Source organism: Ascaphus truei, chromosome 8 (genome assembly GCF_040206685.1).
Source record: "Ascaphus truei isolate aAscTru1 chromosome 8, aAscTru1.hap1, whole genome shotgun sequence".
Classification (NCBI taxonomy): Eukaryota; Metazoa; Chordata; class Amphibia; order Anura; family Ascaphidae; genus Ascaphus; species Ascaphus truei.
The window spans coordinates 64,760,342-64,784,681 of NC_134490.1; the positions used below are offsets into that span (position 1 = coordinate 64,760,342).

The following is a 24,340-nucleotide window of genomic DNA, read 5'->3' on the forward strand; positions in this document are numbered from 1 at the left end:
CCAATTAAGTCTGTAAGAAAATCCTCCTGGTGGAAACAGGAAAGGCATTCCTTAGCTAACATTTGGGCTGACTGTGACGATGGAGAGGATTTGGCCCGGGATTAAAGGGGTTACACCCCAATTGGCCACCCTCTAACCTCACCAGGGAGACAAGGGGTTAACTGGGCTGAGGCCCAGACGTGTGATTTAACCCTTGTCATAACCTGAAAATGTATATTCCCTGTTCCCCCGTGTTTTATTGTTAATCAGTGTCTGCATCACACACACACTGGGATCCATCCGGGAGCACAAGGGTTAATAGTGATATAGTGATTATAGCCCTTTGTGTAATTTCCCCGCCTTTTCAGGCACCATTTTGCAGGTTCCCATAAGCCGCTATTAGGGCTCAATGCTTTTTAATGGTGAATCTTGCTGTGAAGTCCGGTTCCTGAGAAGACCAGCAGATGGCGTCCGAGAGGGAGAGCGGCGGTTTCCCATTGAAAGTCTATGGGCTCATTGACTTCAATGGAGAAACCCTCGAAAGAGCTTTTCAGGAACGAGTTGGCTGCCTTCCAAACCGCTTAACCGCAAAGCGGATACATTTTCAATAGGAGAGCTTTGATCACTTACAAGTCAAGTTCAATGACAAGTGGCGTGGGAATAAACAGTTCTAGGGCCCCTAGGAATAAAATTCTTTCTGTCCCTAGACCTCCCCCCACTCGACCACAACCGGGTCCCCGTATCCTGGACCCCCGATAAGGGTCGAACCGAGAAGAGCGGGTCGCGCCATAGGCTTCAATGGCGGCGGCGGCAGAAACAGCTCCGAAAAATGACTAAGTGTGAAATGCTGTAATTTAGGAATCCATATCTCCGGTTCCGGAGGGACCAGAGGATCAAGGTTTGGGGTATCTGTAGTCACTGCTCCGGCATCACTGCAGAACCATCCTTGACCCTCTTGGACCAACCCGACGGAGTATGGACCCCCTTGAAAGTTCGGGACTTTTACCATTGATTCTAATGGGGGAAAAGCCGCATGGTGAAAAAATGACTAAGTGTAAAATGTTGAAATGTGTAAGTCCATATCTCCGGTTCTGGAATGCCCAGAGGGATGGGATTTGGGTGACATGTAGCCAAGGTTCCGGCTTTAATGCATGCCCATGTCCAGCCCCCTCAGACCAACCAGACGGAGTATGGACAAATGTAAAGATTTGTGGATTTTCTCATAGACTTCAATGGCAGCGGTTCCCCATTGAAAGTCTATGGCAGGAAACCCCATTGACTACAACGGCGGAGTTGCTCCATTGAAACTCATGGCGGCGGAGCCCGTTGTTTTCAATGGGGATTTAGTGAAAAGCTGAGATTTCTTTTTAGCGGAGATTTTTGTATTAAAGTGAAAAAGGATTTAATGTGCATTTGTGAATCTCCGGTTCCAAAGGTCGTAGCAAGTCTCTTTTTGGACCATATGGGGTCCCAGTTCTGGCAATGAGAACTGTGAAGTTTGGACCTGCTAGACCCAACGGAACCGGATATTTTAATACGTTTATGTTTTATGTTTAATACTGTGTCCCAAGGTATGGACAAAGACCCAGAGGAAATTCCTTTGCATACCAGGGTAGCAGATGGCCCTAGAGGCGACCCAATGTCTAGGACTTAAGTATTGTTCAAAGGGTTTTGTCACCCTCCCTGTTTACCTAAGGGCGGAGGAGGCTCAAACCAGAGCAGTCTTTAAGTGTCCCAGTTCACACCTTTCAACAAAGGTTTTCCTGCCAGAACTCCAAATGGATAGACTGGCTGGCATTCCTGATGCAAATGTGGGGCTTCAGAATGGAGACCCCAGAGTTCTACTGCGCATGTGCCAACTAGCAGGGGGGCATGGGTCAGAATGCTTTCCCACGTTAGTGAGTGGCTGGAGGTAATTGAAAACCAATCACCTGTACTTAAGGTTAAGGATAGGGCCACAAAAGGTATATAATCTGTGGTCAAGCCCTTATCCAGTGTTGTTCATGTTCTTCAAGTTCTTCAAGCATTCAGTCTGTTTTATACCATCTTGATTGCTGAGAGAAACGCTATGCACTGTCTTCCTGCCAGAGGTCTTTTCATGTCTTTGGTGTCTTGATGACTATGAAGAGTGCTGTATGAACTGCCAGTCCAGATGTGACTGCTTCATCATTTCCATTTTAAGTAAGTGTCTATATTTTGCCTGTTATTTGTACATTATTGTGTGTTCACCTTTATCAAGGAATAAATTATATTTTATCATATCTAAGACTCGTCCCAGTTCAGACCCAGTGATAAATATATATCAACTGTTATATATATTTATGTGTGACTATACAGCCTGCCATAATCTCACCGTGACACTGACATAAGAAGAAGGACAGAGCAGAGTTTTCCTTAGCCCAAAACTGGGCTGACCTGAGGAAAATTTAATGTCTTGATGCACACAGAAGGACTGTATGCCGACAGCAAGACAAGGGGCAAGACCTCTATAGCTGGACACAGAGAGTGCCATAGCACACAAGGGTGCTGACCCAGGAGAACAGAGAGGCCTTCCCCTACAGCAACAACAACAGAAACAGATAAGAGACTTTCTTGTTGGACACGTGTGTGTGTGTGTGTGTGTGTGTGTGTGTGTGTGTGTATATATATATATATATATATATATATATATTTTGTTTGGGGTGGTAATCCGCTTAGCTACCCACCCAGTTAGAGAGGGCTGGAGTAAAGGTTTAGTTATTCTCCAAAGCGGAGTAGGCCTTTATTTTATTTATTTTGCCTTGATAAAAAGGAACAGGCGCAATAAAGCCGGGATTTAATTTCACCCTAATCGGTCACCATGAAATATACCTCTGCACACATCTCTTACAGTGCTGAACCCGATATCAAAGATTGTAAGCTCTTAGGGCAAGCTTTCCCTATCTAAATCTGAAACACTTTCCTTTTACTGCAGAATTTCCCTGTATTTTAAAATTGGTGTGCGTTGTATCGTGCAATTGCCGCTATTCTACAATACAATGCTAACAATTTATGTCTCCTTGTAAAACCACCTTTGAACAGAGCTCCAGACTGCTGGCAATCATTAAAGGGAATTCTTAAGACATTTGCTGACAGAGCGGCTGCAGAGCGATAAATAACAAAATAACCCGGAGCAGAAATGCACTCTAAAAACAAACATAAGAGGGCAATGTTGTCAGCAAAACCACAGGACACACTAATATAACTCACACCCGCTCTTGTGTTTTCTTCGTACAATTAGTCTCTACAAGTTAGCTACTTTACTTATTTAATAAGTCATGGTGGGTAAATAAGCAACATAAACCTTCCACTATACAGTGGAGAGCAGATACAAATATCACTTGTGACCACTTTCACGTCTCAGTAAGGTCTGCAAACCTGCTTTTCCTTATTATTTCATCGCTTACAGTGCTTCCACTGTAGCAAGGGATTCTGGGGAATATCAACATGGATTCGAAGCAATGGGTGACACTGTGTGCTCATTTGCAGGTCTTTACCCAGAATCCCTAGCTGCAGGGGAAGCACTGCGTGCTAACAGTTCATGGTGAAAGGCAGGAATGCAGCCCTGTCAGACACGGGAATGTGCTCACAAGAGCGCCTTTACTCAGCACGTTTTCATTTCACCATTTTTAACCCATTTGGGGCTGGGGAGGGGGTCTGTAATGGATGTTCAACATGATGCAGACCCCTCAGAGAGACTTATACTAAATGAATTTGTAATTTGTGGTTAATTTGATCCCAGACACTAACACAAGGGCCTTTTCAATGACACCATGCTCCTACAAGTCATTTTAAACACACAAGACCAATGAGATCAGGAGCAAGCAGAAGAAAGAAGACATGCAGGAAGGAATGGGAGCTGGTGCGAGCCCACCCGAGCGGTAATGTGACCTGACGTTTTTCATCACCTAGCAATGCTATCGGGTTCTGCTCCACTCGGATCCCTGCTGAGAAGGGTCAGGTCATGGCCACGTAAGTGAAGCATTAAAGAGAGCCTGTCCTCCAGGAGTCTTAAAGATTCTCTTGTCCATGGGCAAGAGCTGGCTTGGCAGCTGTTAGAACTTGCCAGTCTGTAGCAGTCTATGGAAGCCATGCGAAGCTGCTGCCAGAGACTTTACTTGGTGTGTGGGGCTCCGAATTCCTCTTTAGAACACAAGGGGGAGTCGTTTGGTGCATCACAATGTTAAGGTCAAGTGAATGACTCAAAGAGAATAAAGTTATTGCCTATAAGAAGTACCAGCTTGTTGGAAAAGATTAGGCTGAGTGACTCATGCTTGATTACAAATTATTACGAAACAACGTTGGTTAAAGGACCCAGCATTACCAGGATCACAGCATCACGCTCTTAACAGGTGCTGCTGCCTGTTCTTACCAGCTTTGTTCAGTAAATACTGATCTATAACAATACACACAGAGCTCATTCTGTTTATTGGTGCTTAAACTTAGCAGTTGCTGTTCCCTTTTAAGGAACCAAACCAAGCTCTTCAAAAATAATGAACATGATTTGTCAGGGCTTCCAAGGTCGCTCCTTCACGTTGTTGCGCCGGTCTCAAAGCACCTTGGAAAACAGAGAATGTGACAAAAAAAAAACACCTCACTTCCACCAATAATTACAGCTGCCGGCCTGCACATCCCACATGCCTTACTTAGTTATAAGTACAACACATATAGAATACCCATCTGTGTGTCTTTCACAGGTTCTCGCCCAAATTGCATTATTAATCTCATTGTAACAGATAATACAGTGGTTAAACTGCAGATGAAGGTCTGGGTAGTAAGTCAAAACGAGTACCCAGTACATATATCACATCTGGTTTTCCATCCATTATGTGTATTGGTCTGATTGAATAATCCACCCCAGGTCATCAGTTTAAATTTGATTAGATTTTGCATCGTGAAGCTGGTAGTGGTTGCAAACCAGACACAGACACAATAGGGTTATGGTGACTAAATAATTGACAAAACCCTTAAAAATAAATAAATATATCTTACAAAGATGGAGAACTCATCAGGAGTACAACTGAATATTTTTCATATCATACCGCGGTACAGCTGCAGTAAAGGCTTGTGGGAAGTGACATGCCAATGTGCACCCAGCAGGGTTTAGCTTCCTATTCGTTTTGTAAATGGGACTACCTCGGCAAGCTTTTACACGCTTTTACCACATGTGTGTGTCCGTTATTACCTCTCTGGACAGTGACCTCTTCAATCAAGTCAAAAGAAATGTTGTATTTTATCATCATTAGAGTGGTGAGTGAATTGGCTCCTGCGAAAAGGCGAGGGACATGATTTCGGCGATAGTCGTGCTCCAGCGGTCCTGGACTTCCCATCCTGTGCCGACCCGAACGCAAGCCCTACACCGCTGATATGTGATTCCCAAGTGCTAGTTAGGGCACTGACCCTTATACAAATTGATACACGGACATTGCCAGCACTTTATGGAAGAATGTATTAAGATGATGAACTTTCAAATACAGTATTTTATTTCATTACCTTTCTCATGTGGGATTCCAGTGCTATAGATTATGTGGCACCGATTTTGGACTTGTTCCACTCTACTGCATTGTTGCCTAAACTTACCTGAAATGTTTAACCGTCTCGGTTTCTCAAAAATGTGCTAGACTGGATAATTGTGGCAGTTATCTCTTCTTTCAGTTTCTGTACAAAAAACACTTGTAGAGGATGTTACGGATGTTCATTATGAATGGCTCTCACCCTCCAAGGAACTGCAACCACACCACATTCGAAGAAAAACTGATTCATTATCACACACAGAAATACACTTCTTGTGACATATGTTGTCAGGCCAGCCAACAGTGGGGGGACAAAAGGTACTGGTGTCCCAGGTCCCGTGAGTTAGGGGGGCCCGGCCGCCTGGGCCCCTGTGCAGCCGAGCCATTTAATAAAAAAAAAAAACGCTGTGCCGGGTCTCCCTGTTGGCAGTGCCGGAAGTCAGCTGGGCAAAGCTTCCGGTGCGCCGGTGTGAGGGAGACGCGGGAACAGCATCGTGGGACAGGTGCCTGCAGCGGGGCCGGCGGCAACTGCTGTGACCAGCCGCCGCCCCCCCTCCAGCATCGCCCCCCCCCACTGAAACACCAAAGCCAGCCATTGCCCCCTCCCCCCTCGCAGCACCGCCGCCCCCCACAGTCAGACCCCCCCGCAGCACCACCGCCAGCCACGGCCCCCCCATGCCACCACAACCCCCGCCGTCACTGCCCCCCGCAGCACCACTGCCATCCCCCGCAGTCAATGACCCCTGCAGCATCACTGCCAGCCACCGGGCCCCCACCCGCAGTCACTGCCCCCCGTGCCACCGCCAGCCATCAGGACCCCCCGCAGCACCACCGGGAGTCCCGCGCCACCACCAGTCACTGCTCCCCCCCCCCCCCCCAGCACCACCGCCAGCCACCGGGACCCCCCCCCCCCCCATTCGCAGCCACCCACTGGCCTGACCTGAGACCATCCCCAAGGTAAGTCTGATTTTTATATGTATTGGGCATATATTTGTATATGTATTTGGGGGGGGGGGGCTGGGGTATTTTTTATATGTATTGGGGGGACTGGGTTATATTTGTATATGTTTTGGGGGGGCTGGGGTATATTTGTATATGTATTGGGTGGTGGTGGTATATTTTTTATATGTATTTGGTGGCGTTTGGGGTATATTTTTATATGTATTGTGGTTGGGGTATATATTTTTTATATGTATTGGGGGGGTCAGGTACTTTTTATATGTATTGGGGGGGTATTTTTATATGTTTTCGGAGGACGTGTGGGTATTTTTTATATGTAGTGGGGAGGGGCTATATTTTTATATGTATTGAGAGGGTCTCGCATATTTTAGCATTTTGTCCAGTATTTTTGGACACGCCACCTGGCAACCCTGGTCGCCGCCCCCCCCCAGCCATCCTGCAGCCACCAGCCTAACGTCCCCCCTCCCCATAGCAACGGCACACCCTTCGCAGCCACTGGCTCGCTTGCAACTGTCCCCCCCCCCCACCCCCTGTAGCATCCACCGCCACTGGCCCCCCCAGTAGCAGCCACCGGTCTACCGGCCCTCCCTAAGTCACTGCCCATCCTGCAGCAACTGCCCCCCCCCCCCCCTTTGCAGCCACCGGCCCTCCCCCCACCCCCACGGCACACCCCCCACCCTGCAGCCAACGGGCCTGACCTGAGACCATCCACAAGGCAAGTCTGATTTTTATTTATATTTGGGGGGGGGTATTTTTATATATATATTGGGGGGGTTAAGTAAAAGTTGCACTCTAAAAAATTTTTTCCCGTGATAGATGCGCTATGGGTTGGGGAGGGGGGGGGCTGCTCCTTTCATTTGTCCTTGATGCCCATGATTTCCGTTGGCGGCCCTGTATGTTGTACATTTGGTTGGTTACCCTGACCGCAAAGTGTCACTGGGTAGGGCTGACAATCACTCTTTGAACAAACAAATATCAACTTAAGGGCGCTCTTGCTCCACCTGCTGGCCAATAAGCCGAAATTCTAATGTGGAACCAATGAGAAATTGTTTATATATATATAAAAAAAACACAGATAAGCAGAATAGGCCGCTTTAAATCTAGGATAAATATTAAGTGGGTTTTAACTCTTTTAGTGCCAGATCCACATTATAGCCAAAATTATTTTGCTGTATTGGAGCATAATTATATTTTCTTAAAATAAAAATATTTTAGGGTAAGCGTGGTTTATAACATTACAACATAACATTCTTAAATGAAAAAAATGTAAGTGGGTTTTGTATTATTATTATTATTATTATTATTAGGTCTTGTCAAAGAAAATATGTACTATTAATAATTAATCTTTTTGAACTCCAGCTAATTTTCCATGAAACCCCAGGATTTCACAGAACGAGTTGAAAAACACGATTCTAAGCAATCCAATGGGTTATAAGTGAATAGCAGAAATGACAACATTTCCCCCAAAGCTGGACATTTTGTACATGAACTCATGCCTTAAACCAGGGGAGCTCAACTCCAGTCCCCAAGCTCCCCCAACAGGTCAGGTTTTCAGGATATCCCTGCTTCAGCACAGGTGACTCAATCAGAAGCTCAAAGACGGAGCTTCTGATTGAAGCAAGGATATCCTGAAAACCTGACCTGTTGGGGGAGGATTGAAGACTAGAGTTGAGCACCCCTGCCTTAAAAGCAATGACTTCTTGTAACGGGAGGATATAGTCACGCCAGGAATTTGGACTAAGTGTATGTGGGAGCAAACCTCTGTATCGTTCAACAGGCAAAGTAGCAAAGTAGAAGCTATTCTCTATAGAAAAATGTCTGCTATGCGAGGTCTTCATTTTCCCTCACGTTGCTCCAGGTCCAAAACTGTTACATTCTCTTCCCCCCAGGCCCACATTTTGTCTCTATTCGTACCAATACTTTTTCGTACCTGATGAGAATCGATTTATTTACAAATATTTTACCAGGAAAGATACATGGAGATTGTACATCTCATTTTCAAGTACGGCCTGTGTACAATACAGAGACGGACATATTCCTATAAACACAATCAACAAAATTACAAATAACGCGCAAATGCATAAATTATTTCGCTGTATCACTCAAACCTGCTAACAGAAAGGTCCTATATTGAATTGGATAAGAGGCAGCTGTTTGGCTTAGAAGATGTTTTTATGCCACGGTCATTGCTTTTGACCTTACACCAGGGGTGCTCAACTCCAGGCCCCAAGCCCTCCCAACGGGCCCGGTTTTAAGGATATTCCCAGCTTTAGCACAGGGGGCTCATTCAGAGGGTCGAAGACTGATTGAGCCACCTGTGCTGAAGCAGGGACTGATTGAGCCACCTGTGCTGAAGCCGTACACTACACAAGAGAATACATTCCTACATATTATACATTCCTGAATGTTATTGCAACAAGCCGCGGGTTGCAGCATTGCGCGATTTGCTTGACAAATCATGCGATTTAGTGTGTTACCGCTCGATAACAATAACGTCTGCTACATCAATATAATGTGGAGCAACACATAGCTTCCAAGATTAAAGGATGTGTAAAAGCCCCTTACCTACCTTGCAAAGAGGTTCCCGATTTATTCACAATCAGATATGGTTTCAACAGATGTCATTTTTTTAATTATTATTATTATTATTGCTGTTTCATGTATATTTTTATTATTATTTTTTTGTTCTAGAGGCAACATCGTTTGTTCAGTTTAAAATATTAATAGGCTAAAAACAGATTTATTTAAAAGTTACATTTAATATCTGCCAATTTCCGAGTGGGCACCTGCAGGGAACATTTTCATAAAATAAAGAATTGTGTCACGCCCGTAACGGACATTTTCTGCTTCTATCCTATCTGGGAAATGTTGAGCTGTATTTTGGGGCATCTTTTCTTTACACATAGAAGCAATCTTTTACTTCTAATTTAAATCAATGAGGGGCGAGTAAGGATCCAAGACACTACTGAAACAATACCAGATCCACATCTGACACGATAGATAACCTGTTCAACATGACGTATTCTGGACCTAATTGACTAAATAAATAATGCTCCAGGCAAAAAAAAATGATACTTGGCAACTAGGGATAAAACGTGCCCATCACATCCAGAAAAACAAACCCATTGTTTTTATAAAAATGTATAAAATCAGTGACTTTATCCCTCTTGCTCTGGTGTCCTGGTTGCAGTATTGCTGAGGGACAACAAATGGGGAAGGTGGTCCCAGAATATGTCAAAGGAGCATTGCCCCCCACACTATGCCATACTTTGGAGATTTGAGTACCAGCCCAATGGGCTCAAGTATTCCAAGACATCTTTACTGCATAATGGAGGTGTATATTGGGTGCAATCAAGAGCCAACAGTAGTGCAGCATTTTGGTTTCTCACGTTCTTCTCTTCTCCTCGACCCCCCCTTGTTAGTCACTTCAGTCGAGACAGAATGACGCTTGAGAAGGTGGACACCAAGAAAGGAGATAAAGACCTAGCAGCCAGCCTTTCCGTCACCTTCCTATTGAACCAACATTTCCGTAGTCATTCGGATTCTATGGGTTTTGTGTCAGTTCAGTTCTGCGCCTCTGGCGGCTGGTTCACAATGACTTGTATCACAAAGTCCTTTTGGATCTTGGTCTCCTGCAGTTTAATTCGGTCTGTGAGAAGTTTCCCAGAGAAGAACCAGCGCTGCCTGCAAGTTTCAATGCCTTCCACAGAATGCAGCTGTTTCTTCAATTGGCCAATGGTGTCCGCCATGCTTGCATTGAGTTTCACGTCCTTCCCAGTGGAGAGGCGGACTTTGAGCTGGAATTCCCGTCTGGTGTTATGGGCTGGGGCCGGAGCATCTGTGCCATCATCCTCGCTTCTTTCCATTATAAGGTTGACGGGAGGAGCCAGACAATAAACAGGGAGCTGGTAACGAGTTCCTAGTTCATCATAACATTCTGTCAGGGCTCCTAAAAATGGCAGAATAAATCAAAAATGGCATTATTGTTTTTCAATGTAAGCAACGTGGAAATTGTGTGCATTACTATGCAGCACGGTTCTTCCCCCAGTTTTCCAAAGGGGAAAGAAGAAGCGCCCCAAGAACATCATAATATAATTTAGAGACTTCAAGGCAGTCTGCTGTAAGTGATTACATTATATTATAATGTATGGGGGACCTATAGAACAGAAAAGAGGCGAAATAACTACAATTTAGAGGAGCATAACCTATGGAAGGGAGATTTCCTGCTTTTAAAAGTTCCAGTAAATCTTTTTAAGTAGAGGAGAACAAATATAATAACATTAGAAAAGCAAGCATGCTACACAGTATACATTCCTAGTACCAGCACACAGATGTACTAAATTAGAATGAAAATAAGGCAGGATTAATAAAGGGTATTCATTTGGGACCTACGACACCAAGAAGAAATGCCATCAGGTCTCTTCCATCTGAACGGCCAGAATGCTGCCTGCCACTGGACTTCAAAGTCCAGGTAACAGGACTAAGAATCCCATTTTATTGTGACATCACCTGTTTTAATATGATGTCATCTGCTGCTCTGAGACTTCAAAGTCCGCTGAAAAGGATTGAACGTGTTGTAACTGTGCAAGGTAATTGTATTAAATTATGCTTCGAGCTAATGTCACCTGAGCCACTTGTGTACCACTAAATCGAAGAGATAACACGCAATATATGCATTTACATTTGAGAATAAAGGGTGTGTGTGTGTGTGTGTGTGTGTGTGTGTGTGTGTGTGTGTGTGTGTGTGTGTGTATATATATATATATATATATATACATACACAGTTTCAGGATTACCCATCTGACCAAGTTATAAAGACATTTTAATCCAGTCCTTGCCTTGTAAACTGAACACGGGATGATTAATTAGGGTATATACTTCCAATCAACCTTTCTGATAACGTTACACATTGGGGACTGAATTGCAAATCCTCTGCGCTGTTCACATGACAATCTTACGCATTTCCGCCATCGTTTGGTCTTCTTCGGGAGATTCAGTAGCCAGTCAGTCAATTGCTGTTTGTATTTCTAACAAATGTGTTCTTGTTCAATCAAGATGTATGCATTCCTTTCAGGCGGGTACCTTTTGGAAGGCCAGCATGAGAGATTTTTCGTAGATGAAGTTATAGTGCACGTAATTTAAAACCTCACAGATCTCTTCTCACGTGTCCTGAACATGCAGTAAAAAGGATTGTGTGTCTGGATTTTTTTCCTTATTACTATATTTCTAACATGTCATGCTGCGAGGCACAGTAATATAGACCAGCGGTGCGCAAACTGGGGGGGTGAGGGGGGCGCAGCAGTTGTAGAGATCCCGCGCTCTCCCCCCAGGCATTTAAATTAAATGCCGGGGGACCGCGCCAGGCCTCTATAACACACTTACCTTCCAGCGGCGCATCGTCCTGGTAACCCGACATCAAATGACGCCTCGGGGTCACGTGACCCCACGCGTCATTTGCCGCCGAGGTCGAGCGGGGGGGGGGGGGGCGCCAAGTGCTGAGGAGGGCAGGCAGGGATGCTATATAATAGGGGTGCGCGCAACATTTTCAAGGGGGGGGGTGCGGCGCTTATAAAGGCCCGCACTCTTCCCCAAAACATTTAAATGAAATGCTGGGGGACCGCGCGAGGCCTCTGTAAATCCTCTTACCTGATCTCCGTCAGCACGTCGCCATGGCAAAATGACGCCGTGGAGTCAAGTGACGTCCATGACCTCATAGCGTCAATTGACGCCGGAGATGAGGTAAGAGGGGGGAGGGTGGGGGGGGAGGGGGCGGCGGGGCACCCAGGAAAAAAAGTTTGGACACCCCTGCTATAGAGGGTTATATATATATATTAAATAAGATATGAAATGTATCGCTTGTGGATAAGCTTCCATATGGATACTTCTTTGTTCTATGGTTAGATTTTTCATATCGCATGGTTTCTGCTTGTTCTCTTGCATGGTTTAACAGCAATATACGCCCCAGGGCCAACCATCATCATACACCAGTAAAAGCTCGCGCTTACCTTTTGACTCCTATTAAAGAGACAATGGACTTCACTAGCGTGCGTGCACACACAGATATACACAATTATGAGCCAGACAGAAATGTTAGGAGCCAGAAGTTTGAGTGGATGCCTCTTGTTGAGCGGGGTGGAGGCGTGTTCAAGGGATTTATTGTGGGGCTGTTTTGATGATAAAGGGGGAGGGCATTTAGAAGCTTGTTGAGTGAAGGGGGAGGGGGCGAAGAGTGGGTTTAGCAGAGCAAGACAGTGACAGACACAAGGAGTTAATAGTAGTCCCAGGGTGGGGAAGGGGCTAGGAGGCAGTCCCAGAATGGGGTAAGAATTGAGGTGTAGCGGTTGTGAACCTTTGGTCCTTGCCTGCCAAGGGAGAGACGATATGTGCGCTTCGTTATAGCGGTTGCACGCGGAGCTGCCGGACGCCCTCCCCAACTCTCTTCCGGTCGCTCTGATGCAGACAAGGGTGGCCGGAAGAGAGGGAGGAGGGGAGAGTCCGATAGCTCCGTGAGAGATTCTCCACCCCAGTATTGGCGAGAAGGAGGGCGCGCCAGCCCTTCGTCACGCGAGAGGGAGAGAATAATTACATAACGGATGAAAAAAAAAAAATTAAGAATGTCATTAACTAAGTGAACACATCTATAAGTAGAGATTTAATCATGGAGTAAACATTAGTAGTACATCTGGCAGGAAGCTCTACCTACCGTGAGGTATTGTAATACTGGCACCATCTACAATAGCCTGTGCCAGCTCATGGTCGTTGGCTTCCACTGCATAGGCTGCAGCTTTCAGAGCATCCCAGATCTCCTTGCGCCCCTCAAATGCTGGCGCTGTGTCCCAGAATTCATCCCGCTTGCTGCGCAACTGTCCGTCAGTCATGGGGTACTCACTCTTCCACTTGGGCCTCTCTTTCTTCAAAGGCTCATTGCGACCTGATAATGTATATATAAACGTTATATCATCATCATCATCATCATCATCATATCAATTCTGCACCTTCTATCAAGATATCAATAAATGATCATTAAATCAACAAAAATAAAATGGTATAAAACAATAAAATGGTATTTTGTAAGGGGGGGAGGTTGAAGAGAGAGCTTTAAAGCTTTGCAAAGAAATATTCATTTGATTTACACTTCAATAAATAATTCCACTTGTATAAAGATGAAGCAGAGAAAGCATTTATCAACTCCAAGTTAATATTCTAAATAATGTCATAATCCCTACATGGACTTCCTGGTTCATCCCTAAAAACACAGTTCCCCTGGATGCCCCCACAAAAAGCAGCCCTGGGAATCAGTAAGCAGGTCACTTATATGTAAGGAGAGATTAATGCTCTGCGTTGGATGCAGCCTATAAATAACTTGAAGGACACTGCAATTTCCTGTCAAAGCAGCAAAGTGCTTCTGTACTGAACATCCTTCACAGGAAGCCAGGCAAAGTAGCATGGGAACATCCACTGGCCCAACAAGATAAACACACAAAGAGGAGTGATAACGTGACAAGAACAAGAAAAGATGCAACAAACAGGTGTACAAATAAATCACAACCCAGATTGGGATATCGTTTATAGATTGATGCAAGAAACAGGAAAAATGTCCTGTTAAAGCCATATGAAATTCCTATTCCAATAATGCTGATCATATTTCCCCCCCCCCCCCATCAACATGTTCTGAAAGCACAGAGATTAAACAAGGAATGGAGACCTAACCAACCAGAACGTAACGATTATGCAAATCCCACTAAAAAAAACTCAGATTACAAAATTCCAGTTACAGCAAATACAACAAACTACATTATATACACATACACACACACACACCCCATAGGTTGTCTGCCGCATGCCACTGCTGCACCTTTCTGAAAATGGTGCTTTCCACAGGAGATATTTAGCTCACATCTCAATTGATTTCCCAATTACAAATACATTTGTTAAGCAGTTAATCTGATACAGCGCTCCTCCGGAATACAGCCCATAATCCTCTCACTCTCCACCAGTTCTGCATTCTGCCGCCAGACAAACAATGGATACTGCCCAGTGTTTAAAGGTCACTTTCATAAAACCAAGCATTATAGCTCAGAGAATTAACCATCAAGTGATCACCATCGTGGATTAAATGCAAGATCTTGAAGGCCATATTGTCTGGGAGCTTATATAGCGATGCAGGCTCGACGGGGTCCTTAATAAAATGGATAATCTCTCATTAATCAACTTGATTATTGGTCTCCAAATTTCACCGGCCCTTGGAAATTGCAAACTTTATAACTATATGTATTAAAAACTGCAGTCCCACTTTAAGAAGCAACACACACACACACACGCGCTTATACAAAGATTGTTAACACCTTCACCATGGTTTGTAATGACTGTCCGTGTAGGAGTTAACCCCGTCCCTAGTGCGGCTGGATTACGTATCGTTGTTAAACATGTTTTTATGCAGATTATTTTAGTGCAAGATGTCTGTTTACTTGCTGAAGTAGAGAAATTGCCTGCAACACATTCACTAGAAACCATGAAAATCTCCAGAACTGTGGTCTTTAGTACAAAGCAAATGAGTTTTGTTTGCACTGGGGAGAGGAGAGAGACAAGGAGGGGGAAATCATGGCTTTTATTTCAAGCTGTGCACAACGAGAATTTAACGCTGATGCAGAGAAATTCAAATGCATTCCAAGGACTTCTCATTTCACAACAGTTCCTTCCCTGGGGCAAAATGTAATTCAATTCTCAGCAATATGACAGACCCCGGTTTGCTCTGCTGATCTAGGGGCCTCCACGGTGCACACACTGTTACATGCGCATAAAAGATAGGTGTGTGTGTGTGTGTGTGTTATTAATATACACACGCACACACTAAGTTATGGTGGGTGAAAAAGGCAACAAGAAAACCTCCACCGTGTAGCATATAGCTAATAAAAAGATCACTTGTGAGCACATTCAAATGTCTTAGACAGGTCTGCAACCCTGCCTTTCACAATTCTCACCTAGCATACAGTGCTTCCACTGCAGCAAGGGATTCTGGGAAATGACATGCAAAAGAGCACAGCGTGTCACCTTTTGCCCGAAATCCATTTTTACATTGAACCCTTATAAGCTAATGCTCGCTGTTAACACAGCTTTTAAGCACAGCATGGGAGTCAGATGCAAAGCCAGAGAAACCACTCACAGACATGTTTCAATACACACACAGACAGTCCTACTGTCTCTATACTTTCTTCCTACTTACAACCTAGATCAGGGGTGCACAAACATTTTTTGGGGGCCCGGCATTTACAGAGGCCCTACACTCTTCCCCACAACATTTAAATGAAATGCAAGCGTGAGGCCTCTCTAAGTCTGTTACCTTGTCTCCGGCAGCTACTTGCGATGTGGCGTCAAATAACGGCGTGACATCAGAAAACGCTGGAGAAAAGGTAAGGAGAGAGGGGGTGCAAGCGGGGGTCAGGGGGCAAGCGGGGGGGGGCAAGCGGGGGGGGTAAGCGGGGGGGGTAAGAGTGGACAAAAATGTTGGCGCACCCCCGGCTTAGATTGTAAGCTCTTTGGGGCAGGGACTCCTTTTCGTAATGGTGTGGGGATGTAAGGGTTATAGAGTATAACTATGTATATGGGCCATGACTGGACCTTTTGTACCAGGTAAGGTAACAGCAGTAACACACCCTCCTCTCTCAGGGCCCTACTCCATACTCTACGCAGAGGTCCTCTGCGTGCAGGGACTCTTTGTAGTCCTATTTGTCTGAATGGGGCTAAAATGTTACCTAGCAGAAGGCTGTTTCTCATCATATTGAATAAAAGGTCTCTGTGTCTCTGGGTTCTCAGCCGGAGAGAAGGACCCGCAGACCCTGCTGAAGGAGTGTCTGTGTCTCTGGGTTCTCAGCCGGAGAGAAGGACACGCAGACCCTGCTGAAGGAGCGTCTGTGTCTCTGGGTTCTCAGCCGGAGAGAAGGACACGCAGACCCTGCTGAAGGAGCGTCTGTGTCTCTGGGTTCTCAGCCGGAGAGAAGGACACGCGGACCCTGCTGAAGGAGTTTCTGTGTCTCTGGGTTCTCAGCCGGAGAGAAGGACACGCGGACCCTGCTGAAGGAGCGTCTGTGTCTCTGGGTTCTCAGCCGGAGAGAAGGACCCGCAGACCCTGCTGAAGGAGCGTCTGTGTCTCTGGGTTCTCATCCGGAGAGAAGGACACGCAGACCCTGCTGAAGGAGCGTCTGTGTCTCTGGGTTCTCAGCCGGAGAGAAGGACACGCAGACCCTGCTGAAGGAGTGTGTGTCTCTGGGTTCCCAGCCGGAGAGAAGGACACGCAGACCCTGCTGAAGGAGTGTGTGTCTCTGGGTTCTCAGCCGGAGAGAAGGACACGCAGACCCTGCTGAAGGAGTGTCTGTGTCTCTGGGTTCTCAGCCGGAGAGAAGGACACGCAGACCCTGCTGAAGGAGCGTCTGTGTCTCTGGGTTCTCAGCCGGAGAGAAGGACACGCAGACCCTGCTGAAGGAGTGTGTGTCTCTGGGTTCCCAGCCGGAGAGAAGGACACGCAGACCCTGCTGAAGGAGTGTGTGTCTCTGGGTTCTCAGCCGGAGAGAAGGACACGCAGACCCTGCTGAAGGAGTGTCTGTGTCTCTGGGTTCTCAGCCGGAGAGAAGGACACGCAGACCCTGCTGAAGGAGCGCCTGTGTCTCTGGGTTCTCAGCCGGAGAGAAGGACACGCGGACCCTGCTGAAGGAGCGTCTGTGTCTCTGGGTTCTCAGCCGGAGAGAAGGACCCGCGGACCCTGCTGAAGGAGTTTCTGTGTCTCTGGGTTCTCAACCGGAGAGAAGGACCCGCAGACCCTGCTGAAGGAGTGTCTGTGTCTCTGGGTTCTCAGCCGGAGAGAAGGACACGCAGACCCTGCTGAAGGAGCGTCTGTGTCTCTGGGTTCTCAGCCGGAGAGAAGGACACGCAGACCCTGCTGAAGGAGCGTCTGTGTCTCTGGGTTCTCAGCCGGAGAGAAGGACACGCAGACCCTGCTGAAGGAGCGTCTGTGTCTCTGGGTTCTCAGCCGGAGAGAAGGACCCGCGGATCCTGCTGAAGGAGCGTCTGTGTCTCTGGGTTCTCAGCCGGAGAGAAGGACACGCAGACCCTGCTGAAGGAGCGTCTGTGTCTCTGGGTTCTCAGCCGGAGAGGACACGCGGACCCTGCTGAAGGAGCGTCTGTGTCTCTGGGTTCTCAGCCGGAGAGAAGGACACGCGGACCCTGCTGAAGGAGTGTGTGTCTCTGGGTTCTCAGCCGGAGAGAAGGACCCGCAGACCCTGCTGAAGGAGTGTCTGTGTCTCTGGGTTCTCAGCCGGAGAGAAGGACACGCAGACCCTGCTGAAGGAGCGTCTGTGTCTCTGGGTTCTCAGCCGGAGAGAAGGACACGCAGACCCTGCTGAAGGAGCGTCTGTGTCTCTGGGTTCTCAGCCGGAGAGGACACGCAGACCCTGCTGAAGGAGTGTCTGTGTCTCTGGGTCCTCAGCCGGAGAGAAGGACGCGCGGACCCTGCTGAAGGAGCGTCTGTGTCTCTGGGTCCTCAGCTGGAGAGAAGGACCCGCAGACCCTGCTGAAGGAGCGTCTGTGTCTCTGGGTTCTCAGCCGGAGAGAAGGACACGCAGACCCTGCTGAAGGAGTGTCTGTGTCTCTGGGTTCTCAGCCGGAGAGGACACGCAGACCCTGCTGAAGGAGTCTGTGTCTCTGGGTTCTCAGCCGGAGAGAAGGACGCGCGGACCCTGCTGAAGGAGTGTGTGTCTCTGGGTTCTCAGCCGGAGAGAAGGACACGCGGACCCTGCTGAAGGAGTTTCTGTGTCTCTGGGTTCTCAGCCGGAGAGAAGGACACGCGGACCCTGCTGAAGGAGCGTCTGTGTCTCTGGGTTCTCAGCCGGAGAGAAGGACCCGCGGACCCTGCTGAAGGAGCGTCTGTGTCTCTGGGTTCTCAGCCGGAGAGAAGGACACGACACGCAGACCCTGCTGAAGGAGCGTCTGTGTCTCTGGGTTCTCAGCCGGAGAGAAGGACCCGCGGACCCTGCTGAAGGAGTGTCTGTGTCTCTGGGTTCTCAGCCGGAGAGAAGGACCCGCAGAACCTGCTGAAGGAGTGTCTGTGTCTCTGGGTTCTCAGCCGGAGAGAAGGACACGCAGACCCTGCTGAAGGAGTGTCTGTGTCTCTGGGTTCTCAGCCGGAGAGAAGGACCCGCAGACCCTGCTGAAGGAGTGTCTGTGTCTCTGGGTTCTCAGCCGGAGAGAAGGACACGCAGATCCTGCTGAAGGAGTATCTGTGTCTCTGGGTTCTCAGCCGGAGAGAAGGACGCGCGGACCCTGCTGAAGGAGTGTGTGTCTCTGGGTTCTCAGCCGGAGAGAAGGACACGCGGACCCTGCTGAAGGAGTTTCTGTGTCTCTGGGTTCTCAGCCGGAGAGAAGGACACGCAGACCCTGCTGAAGGAGCGTCTGTGTCTCTGGGTTCTCAGCCGGAGAGAAGGACCCGCGGACCCTGCTGAAGGAGCGTCTGTGTCTCTGGGTTCTCAGCCGGAGAGAAGGACACGCGGACCCTGCTGAAGGAGCGTCTGTGTCTCTGGGTTGTCAGCCGGAGAGAAGGACTCGCGGATCCTGCTGAAGGAGTCTGTGTCTCTGGGTTCTCAGCCGGAGAGAAGGACACGCGGACCCTGCTGAAGGAGTGTCTGTTTTGTATTGGTTCTGGAAATATCTTGGATTAGGTAAACGGCAGCACTCCAGTGAACAGGCAGTAACTGCTTGTGTTTGGTACGTGCTCAAAAGTAGGCGCAAGGTTTTATTTTGTATTGTTTTGTGGTGTGTCAGCCTGAAGCTGTTTGTTCACACAGGAAAAAGCCTGTTACACCTGATTGATTCTCGTCTTCTAAAAACTTCCCTTGTTCAAACAGAAGGCCCCAAAACTGGGACAATATATACAGTCCACAAGCAAAAATATGTGTAGAGAAAATATGGAATGGAGAGAAGGAAGGAATACATTGTGGCAGGAGTGGCCAACTCCAGTACTCAAGGGCCACCAACAGGTCTTCAGGATATCCCTGCTTCAGCACAGGTGGCTCAGTCAAACACTGAGCCACCTGTGCTGAAGCTGCGACTGATTGAGCCACTTGTGCCAACATTGGAACCAATTGAGCCACCTGAGCTGAAGCAGGGATATCCTGGAAACCTGTCCTGTTGGTGGCCCTTGAGGACTGGGAGTTGGCACCCCTGCATAATGCGACAAACTTAAAATGAATTGTGTAACGAGCTGCAAAATGGTTTCAACCCATTTAGTAACGAGGCAGTAACCAGTATTCCATAAATGAACTCTTTTTGCACTTAAGAAAAGTACAGCGCACTTTCTATTCTTTTTCACTGGGAAACCCACGTTCGACTTCCTCACCTCGTGCCCGCCGCCTGATTGTTACACATTCCACGTACCTCTGAATTATTCTATTCTAGTGTAAGAAAAAGTTGGAAACAAAATGCCCACCAACCTGGGATATGAATGTAAAAATCAATGGGTTCTCCTTTATTTCAACTCCATGGTTCGAGGGTTTTACTGGGTTTCAGCACCGCTAATCGGGGCCATGTATCATTGTGTGTAAATATACAGTGCGTGCGGGTTCACCACACCTAAGCAGTGTGTGTGTGTGTGTGCGTAAGCTGAATGTTATGACGACAGAGGCGCGGCCCGGCCTTCAGACTCACTCCTATCTAGAGCGGAAAAATCAACATGCAGCTTTCATCTGGTCAAACGAAACAGTTTAAAGCAGAACAGGCAGCATTGCGTTTTACATTGAAACATTTCTCTCCCCACCCCCATTACAGGTATGAAGCAGGGCGTCTGTTAATCTCACCTCCGGGGACCCTCTGCTTCCAGAGATACCTCCGTAGCGGTGCCAGTATCTCGCTGGCCAATAGGAAGCCGCAACGGCTTCCTATTGGCTCGCGGGACATTTAAATGCCACCATGATGTTAGGCACACAGTTCCTTACCTGCACCGCTATAGAGACATCTTTTTATTTTCTTTTTTAAGCAATGTCGGCTGTTCTACTGCTTCAAACAGGCGATGTGTATCTGCCAGAGGGCCCTGCACAGCATTGCAGAGCACATCAGATACATTAGGGGCAGGATCTCCATTAATGGATACACAATGTGTTAGATCCATGGGTGGCCATCTCCAGATTCAAGGGCCCCCAACAGGTCAAGTTTTCAGGATATCCCAGCTTTAGCACAGGTAGCTCAATCAGCAGCTGAAGCAGGGACATTCTGGAAACCTGGCCTGTTGGAGGCCCTTGAGGACTGGAGTTGGCCTGGAATCCTTAGGGGATACGGTGATGCGCCCCTATGTATGGTTCTGCACAGAAAGAGGGGGTGGAGTGACTCCTCCCCTTTTATAATCAGTGAGCGATCGTGTGATAGAGTTCCTAAGGACTCAAAGGGTTAACGCTGCAATCCCCCCAGAAGCCTCTAGGACTTAAACTCATTGTTCGTATCACACATCCCCAGCATGTCCTGCTCCTTTGAAATTGTTTTTTTTATTAGTGTCAAAATCATGATTTTCTTCATCCTTAGCACCGGAGGATACCTTGGTAACCTTTAGACTACACTGGGCTCTGGGGAGAGCTTCATTTTCACCTCCCAGACACCTCTAACTTCTTAAATTGCCGCGGATTAAAAAAAAAAAAAAAAAAAGACTTGAAAAGGGCAAAGAAGTTAGAAAGTAACTATTAAAAAGAACTGTGATATAGTCCGATGTTGCAGTACTGGCAATTCTCTGCCCAAAATCTGTGTGAAGGGAAAGTTGCTGGCCGTGTATTCCCCTGGCCCCTTGGCTTCCAATGGGGCACGTGGCACCGCAATGATTTTCACCAGATGCGACATCATAAGGCTTTAGCGTTACTGCCGAGAGGGGCAGTGACACAGTGGCATTATTTGCATGCCTAGAACCCAGATAGCCGATGTCGGACAGGTTGAAAGGGGCTCAGTGTGAGGCCTGCTCTCCTGACTGCTGGGTTTCCCCGATTTTACACCCCATAATGAAACGCACATAGCTATAAGCTTCTGTTAATAACTTGTACCGCCTTCCCAGGGCCATCACGTCCTTTACACTTACGCCCATCTCCTTTAGTGCTGGGGCCGCCTGCAACAAAGTTTGATGGGCGATAATTGCTCAGCGGAGTAAAAATGTGCAACATGCCCAAGTCTTCCAACCTTCGTCATGTAAAAGGATTTATCCAGGGAAACGTGTGCGGCGGAGAAATCTGCAGACTTCAGTCATAAAAAGTTCTCCCAATCAGCACATGGATATTTACAACAACAAAAAAGGCAGACGGAGTCAATAATTAACCTACCGTAAGCTACTTCCGCTCCCCAATCAATCAGCAAATTCCTCAAGTTTGGCAGAGATGCAGGAATCAATCCTAAGAGGGCCGCAGAAACTCATTACAAACTCAGTGCGTCAATAAAAGGAGGAGGAGGGCTGGTCACGGGAGGGGAGCCGGTCACTTCTCTGTACCGTGACAGATTATGTGCTGCTGCATACAACAGCAGATTTCAAGCATGGCACGTGTCCACCCTGCCATCTCATCATCACACCCTTTCTGGGCCACTTAATGTTCTGGCTTTACCTATAGCGTAGGGCAGGGGTGCGCAAACTTTGTCTGCACCCCCTTACCTGCTCTCCTCCCCTGCTCACGCCCCACACACCTTTACCCTTTTCTCTGACGTCACGTGACCCCGCAGCATCATTTGACGCCGTGTTGCCATGGCGCCGCGAGAAGCTGCCAGAGAGCAGGAAAGGGATATACAGAGGCCTTGTTGCTCCCCCAGGATTTAATTTAAATATTGTGTGGAAGAGCACTGGGGCCTCAGTAAGCACTGTGCTCCCCCCCACCCCCCAAAAAAAAAATATGACCCCCAAGTTGCTCACTCCTGGCATAGAGCACAAAAGGGGAAAAAACTAGAACCTGTCATTAACAAAAAAAAAAAATTTTAAAAAAGAGAAAAATAATATTTCCGGGGGTAGTATGACACCTTTATAAAAAGGTGAGGACGCGGGTTGTGGGTCACTAATGCAAAGTTAGGAGCGCCCTTGGATTTGTTTCCCCGTGGCAACAAGCCGTGAAGCAGTCTCCCCAGCATATTTTATACAGACCTAAAGCTCAAATCACATAACAAATAGATTTATTTCACAACAGACACTTGGAACGCGGTATATAACCCTTTACACTAGGTTGAAAGAACACAGTTGCGGCATTAACTGCATCATTTTTAAAGAAGCAATTCCAGGTGGGAGGAGGTCATCCAGTGGGTCCCTTCGGTCTTGACCTCTTCTGTAGCACATGGAAGCATCTTCACATCATGTTAAGTAGGGTAGTAAAAGGATAGGGCATTCAGAACACGCTCTCCAAGGACATGTATCAAATACAGGCGTCTCTGCCCCACCTGGGACCTTTATACTACACAACAACATTATCTGGGTCTCTGTTGTTGTGCAGCATGTGATGCCCAGAGGACGTTTCCCCGTGGATCCTAACCTGTGTATTTAGGTCACAACAATAATCTGTACGTGTTTACATCAGAGGGGCCAAAATTAAGACACACAAAATAAATACACTAATTTAGAATTATGCCAACATGGTTCTCCAAGGATCTCATAGTCACTAGGTCACCTTTGGTGTACTGTGATCTGCATGCCACCCTCCTGGGAGGGACACTACTAGGCTTTTTCGGTATTGATTTCCAATAACATGGCATGCTGCATGTACTTGGGCAGAAAAAGAATGCCAGGTGATTTCCAGCCGAGAGTAAACAAGACGCCCGGCGCCGGAGTTCCTTTTGGCAATGGAATTAATGCCTTTCTAAGTATTTAAAAATAACCAGACATGCTTCAATATCTAGTCACAGGGCAGTTCCTGCCAAGCTGGCTAGGAGTTCAATACCCGCTCTTGGCAGGAGTCGTCCTTTTAACAGCGGCATGTCATAATTTCTTGAAGTGACACCCTCTATGTGAGAAAAAATAATAATAGTGCAGCTATTGCTCCAAAATTGGCAACATTCCAGGTGTTACGGTGGGGAGTAGGTGGGCATATTACACTCCGGGGAGGTCCTACGGACAGGAATATATTGGGGTGCGTCTGCCAGCATGTAGCAAGTTGGGGCACAAAAAATTACTATGGTGCTATACAGAAAAGATGAATGAATGAATATAAAAAGGTGGAAAAAAAAAACACAAAACCAGAATGACGTAAAAAACAGGTCAGGACCATAACCAATAATTTAAATAAAAGGGGTGGTACTCGGTGAGGTCAGAAGGACCCTTTTTGCAGAGAGGAAAGCAGACTGAGTGATGGCAGAGAAAAAAGCAGTGGCTGGCTGCCCAAATACAGTAGTTTGTGTCCCAACACTCACGGAATGAAGGCTGAACAAGCTTAAAAACATACATCACATTCACCTAAACCGCATAAGAAATCATTGTGTGTTTTTTTTTCATTTTATTATTTATTTTTTAAATAAGATGCACACATCTTTGTAGGTCTGAAATTTCAGCAAACGTTTGGACGGTTGCAAAAACCACCCCAACAATAAATCACTAAAACGTCCATTTTACTGAGAGATCACATGAATACGGACAGGTTAATGAATATTTTTGATGAATTTTGAGAATATGGCAACTTTAAGAAAACATAACAATTTCAGCTACTGTTGGGAAAAATTGTTCTCTGCTAGCTGTGACTCAAGTCAACGTTTTACACAACCATAAATAGTTGGGGGGGGGGGGGTTTAGACACCACTAGGGTTGCCAGGTGTCCGGTACTGAACTGGACTGCCCTGTATTTGGATACTCTGTCCAGTAACAAATGAGAGTTACTGTAATACTGGAC

The 24,340-nt window shown here is 46.9% G+C and overlaps 1 protein-coding gene across 1 annotated transcript in view; it reads right to left on the bottom strand.

The window, feature by feature from the left end:
* Positions 1-9,190: 9,190 nt before the first annotated feature.
* UBTD1 (ubiquitin domain containing 1) overlaps positions 9,191-24,340 on the bottom strand; it is a 41,747-nt gene continuing 26,597 nt past the window's right edge. The window contains exons 2-3 of the mRNA XM_075612379.1: positions 13,174-13,401; positions 9,191-10,419 (exon numbers count right to left, since the gene is read on the bottom strand). Of these exons, the coding sequence (XP_075468494.1) occupies positions 10,034-10,419; positions 13,174-13,401 (614 nt within the window). The 3' untranslated portion in view covers positions 9,191-10,033. The remainder of the gene's footprint in view (positions 10,420-13,173; positions 13,402-24,340) is intronic.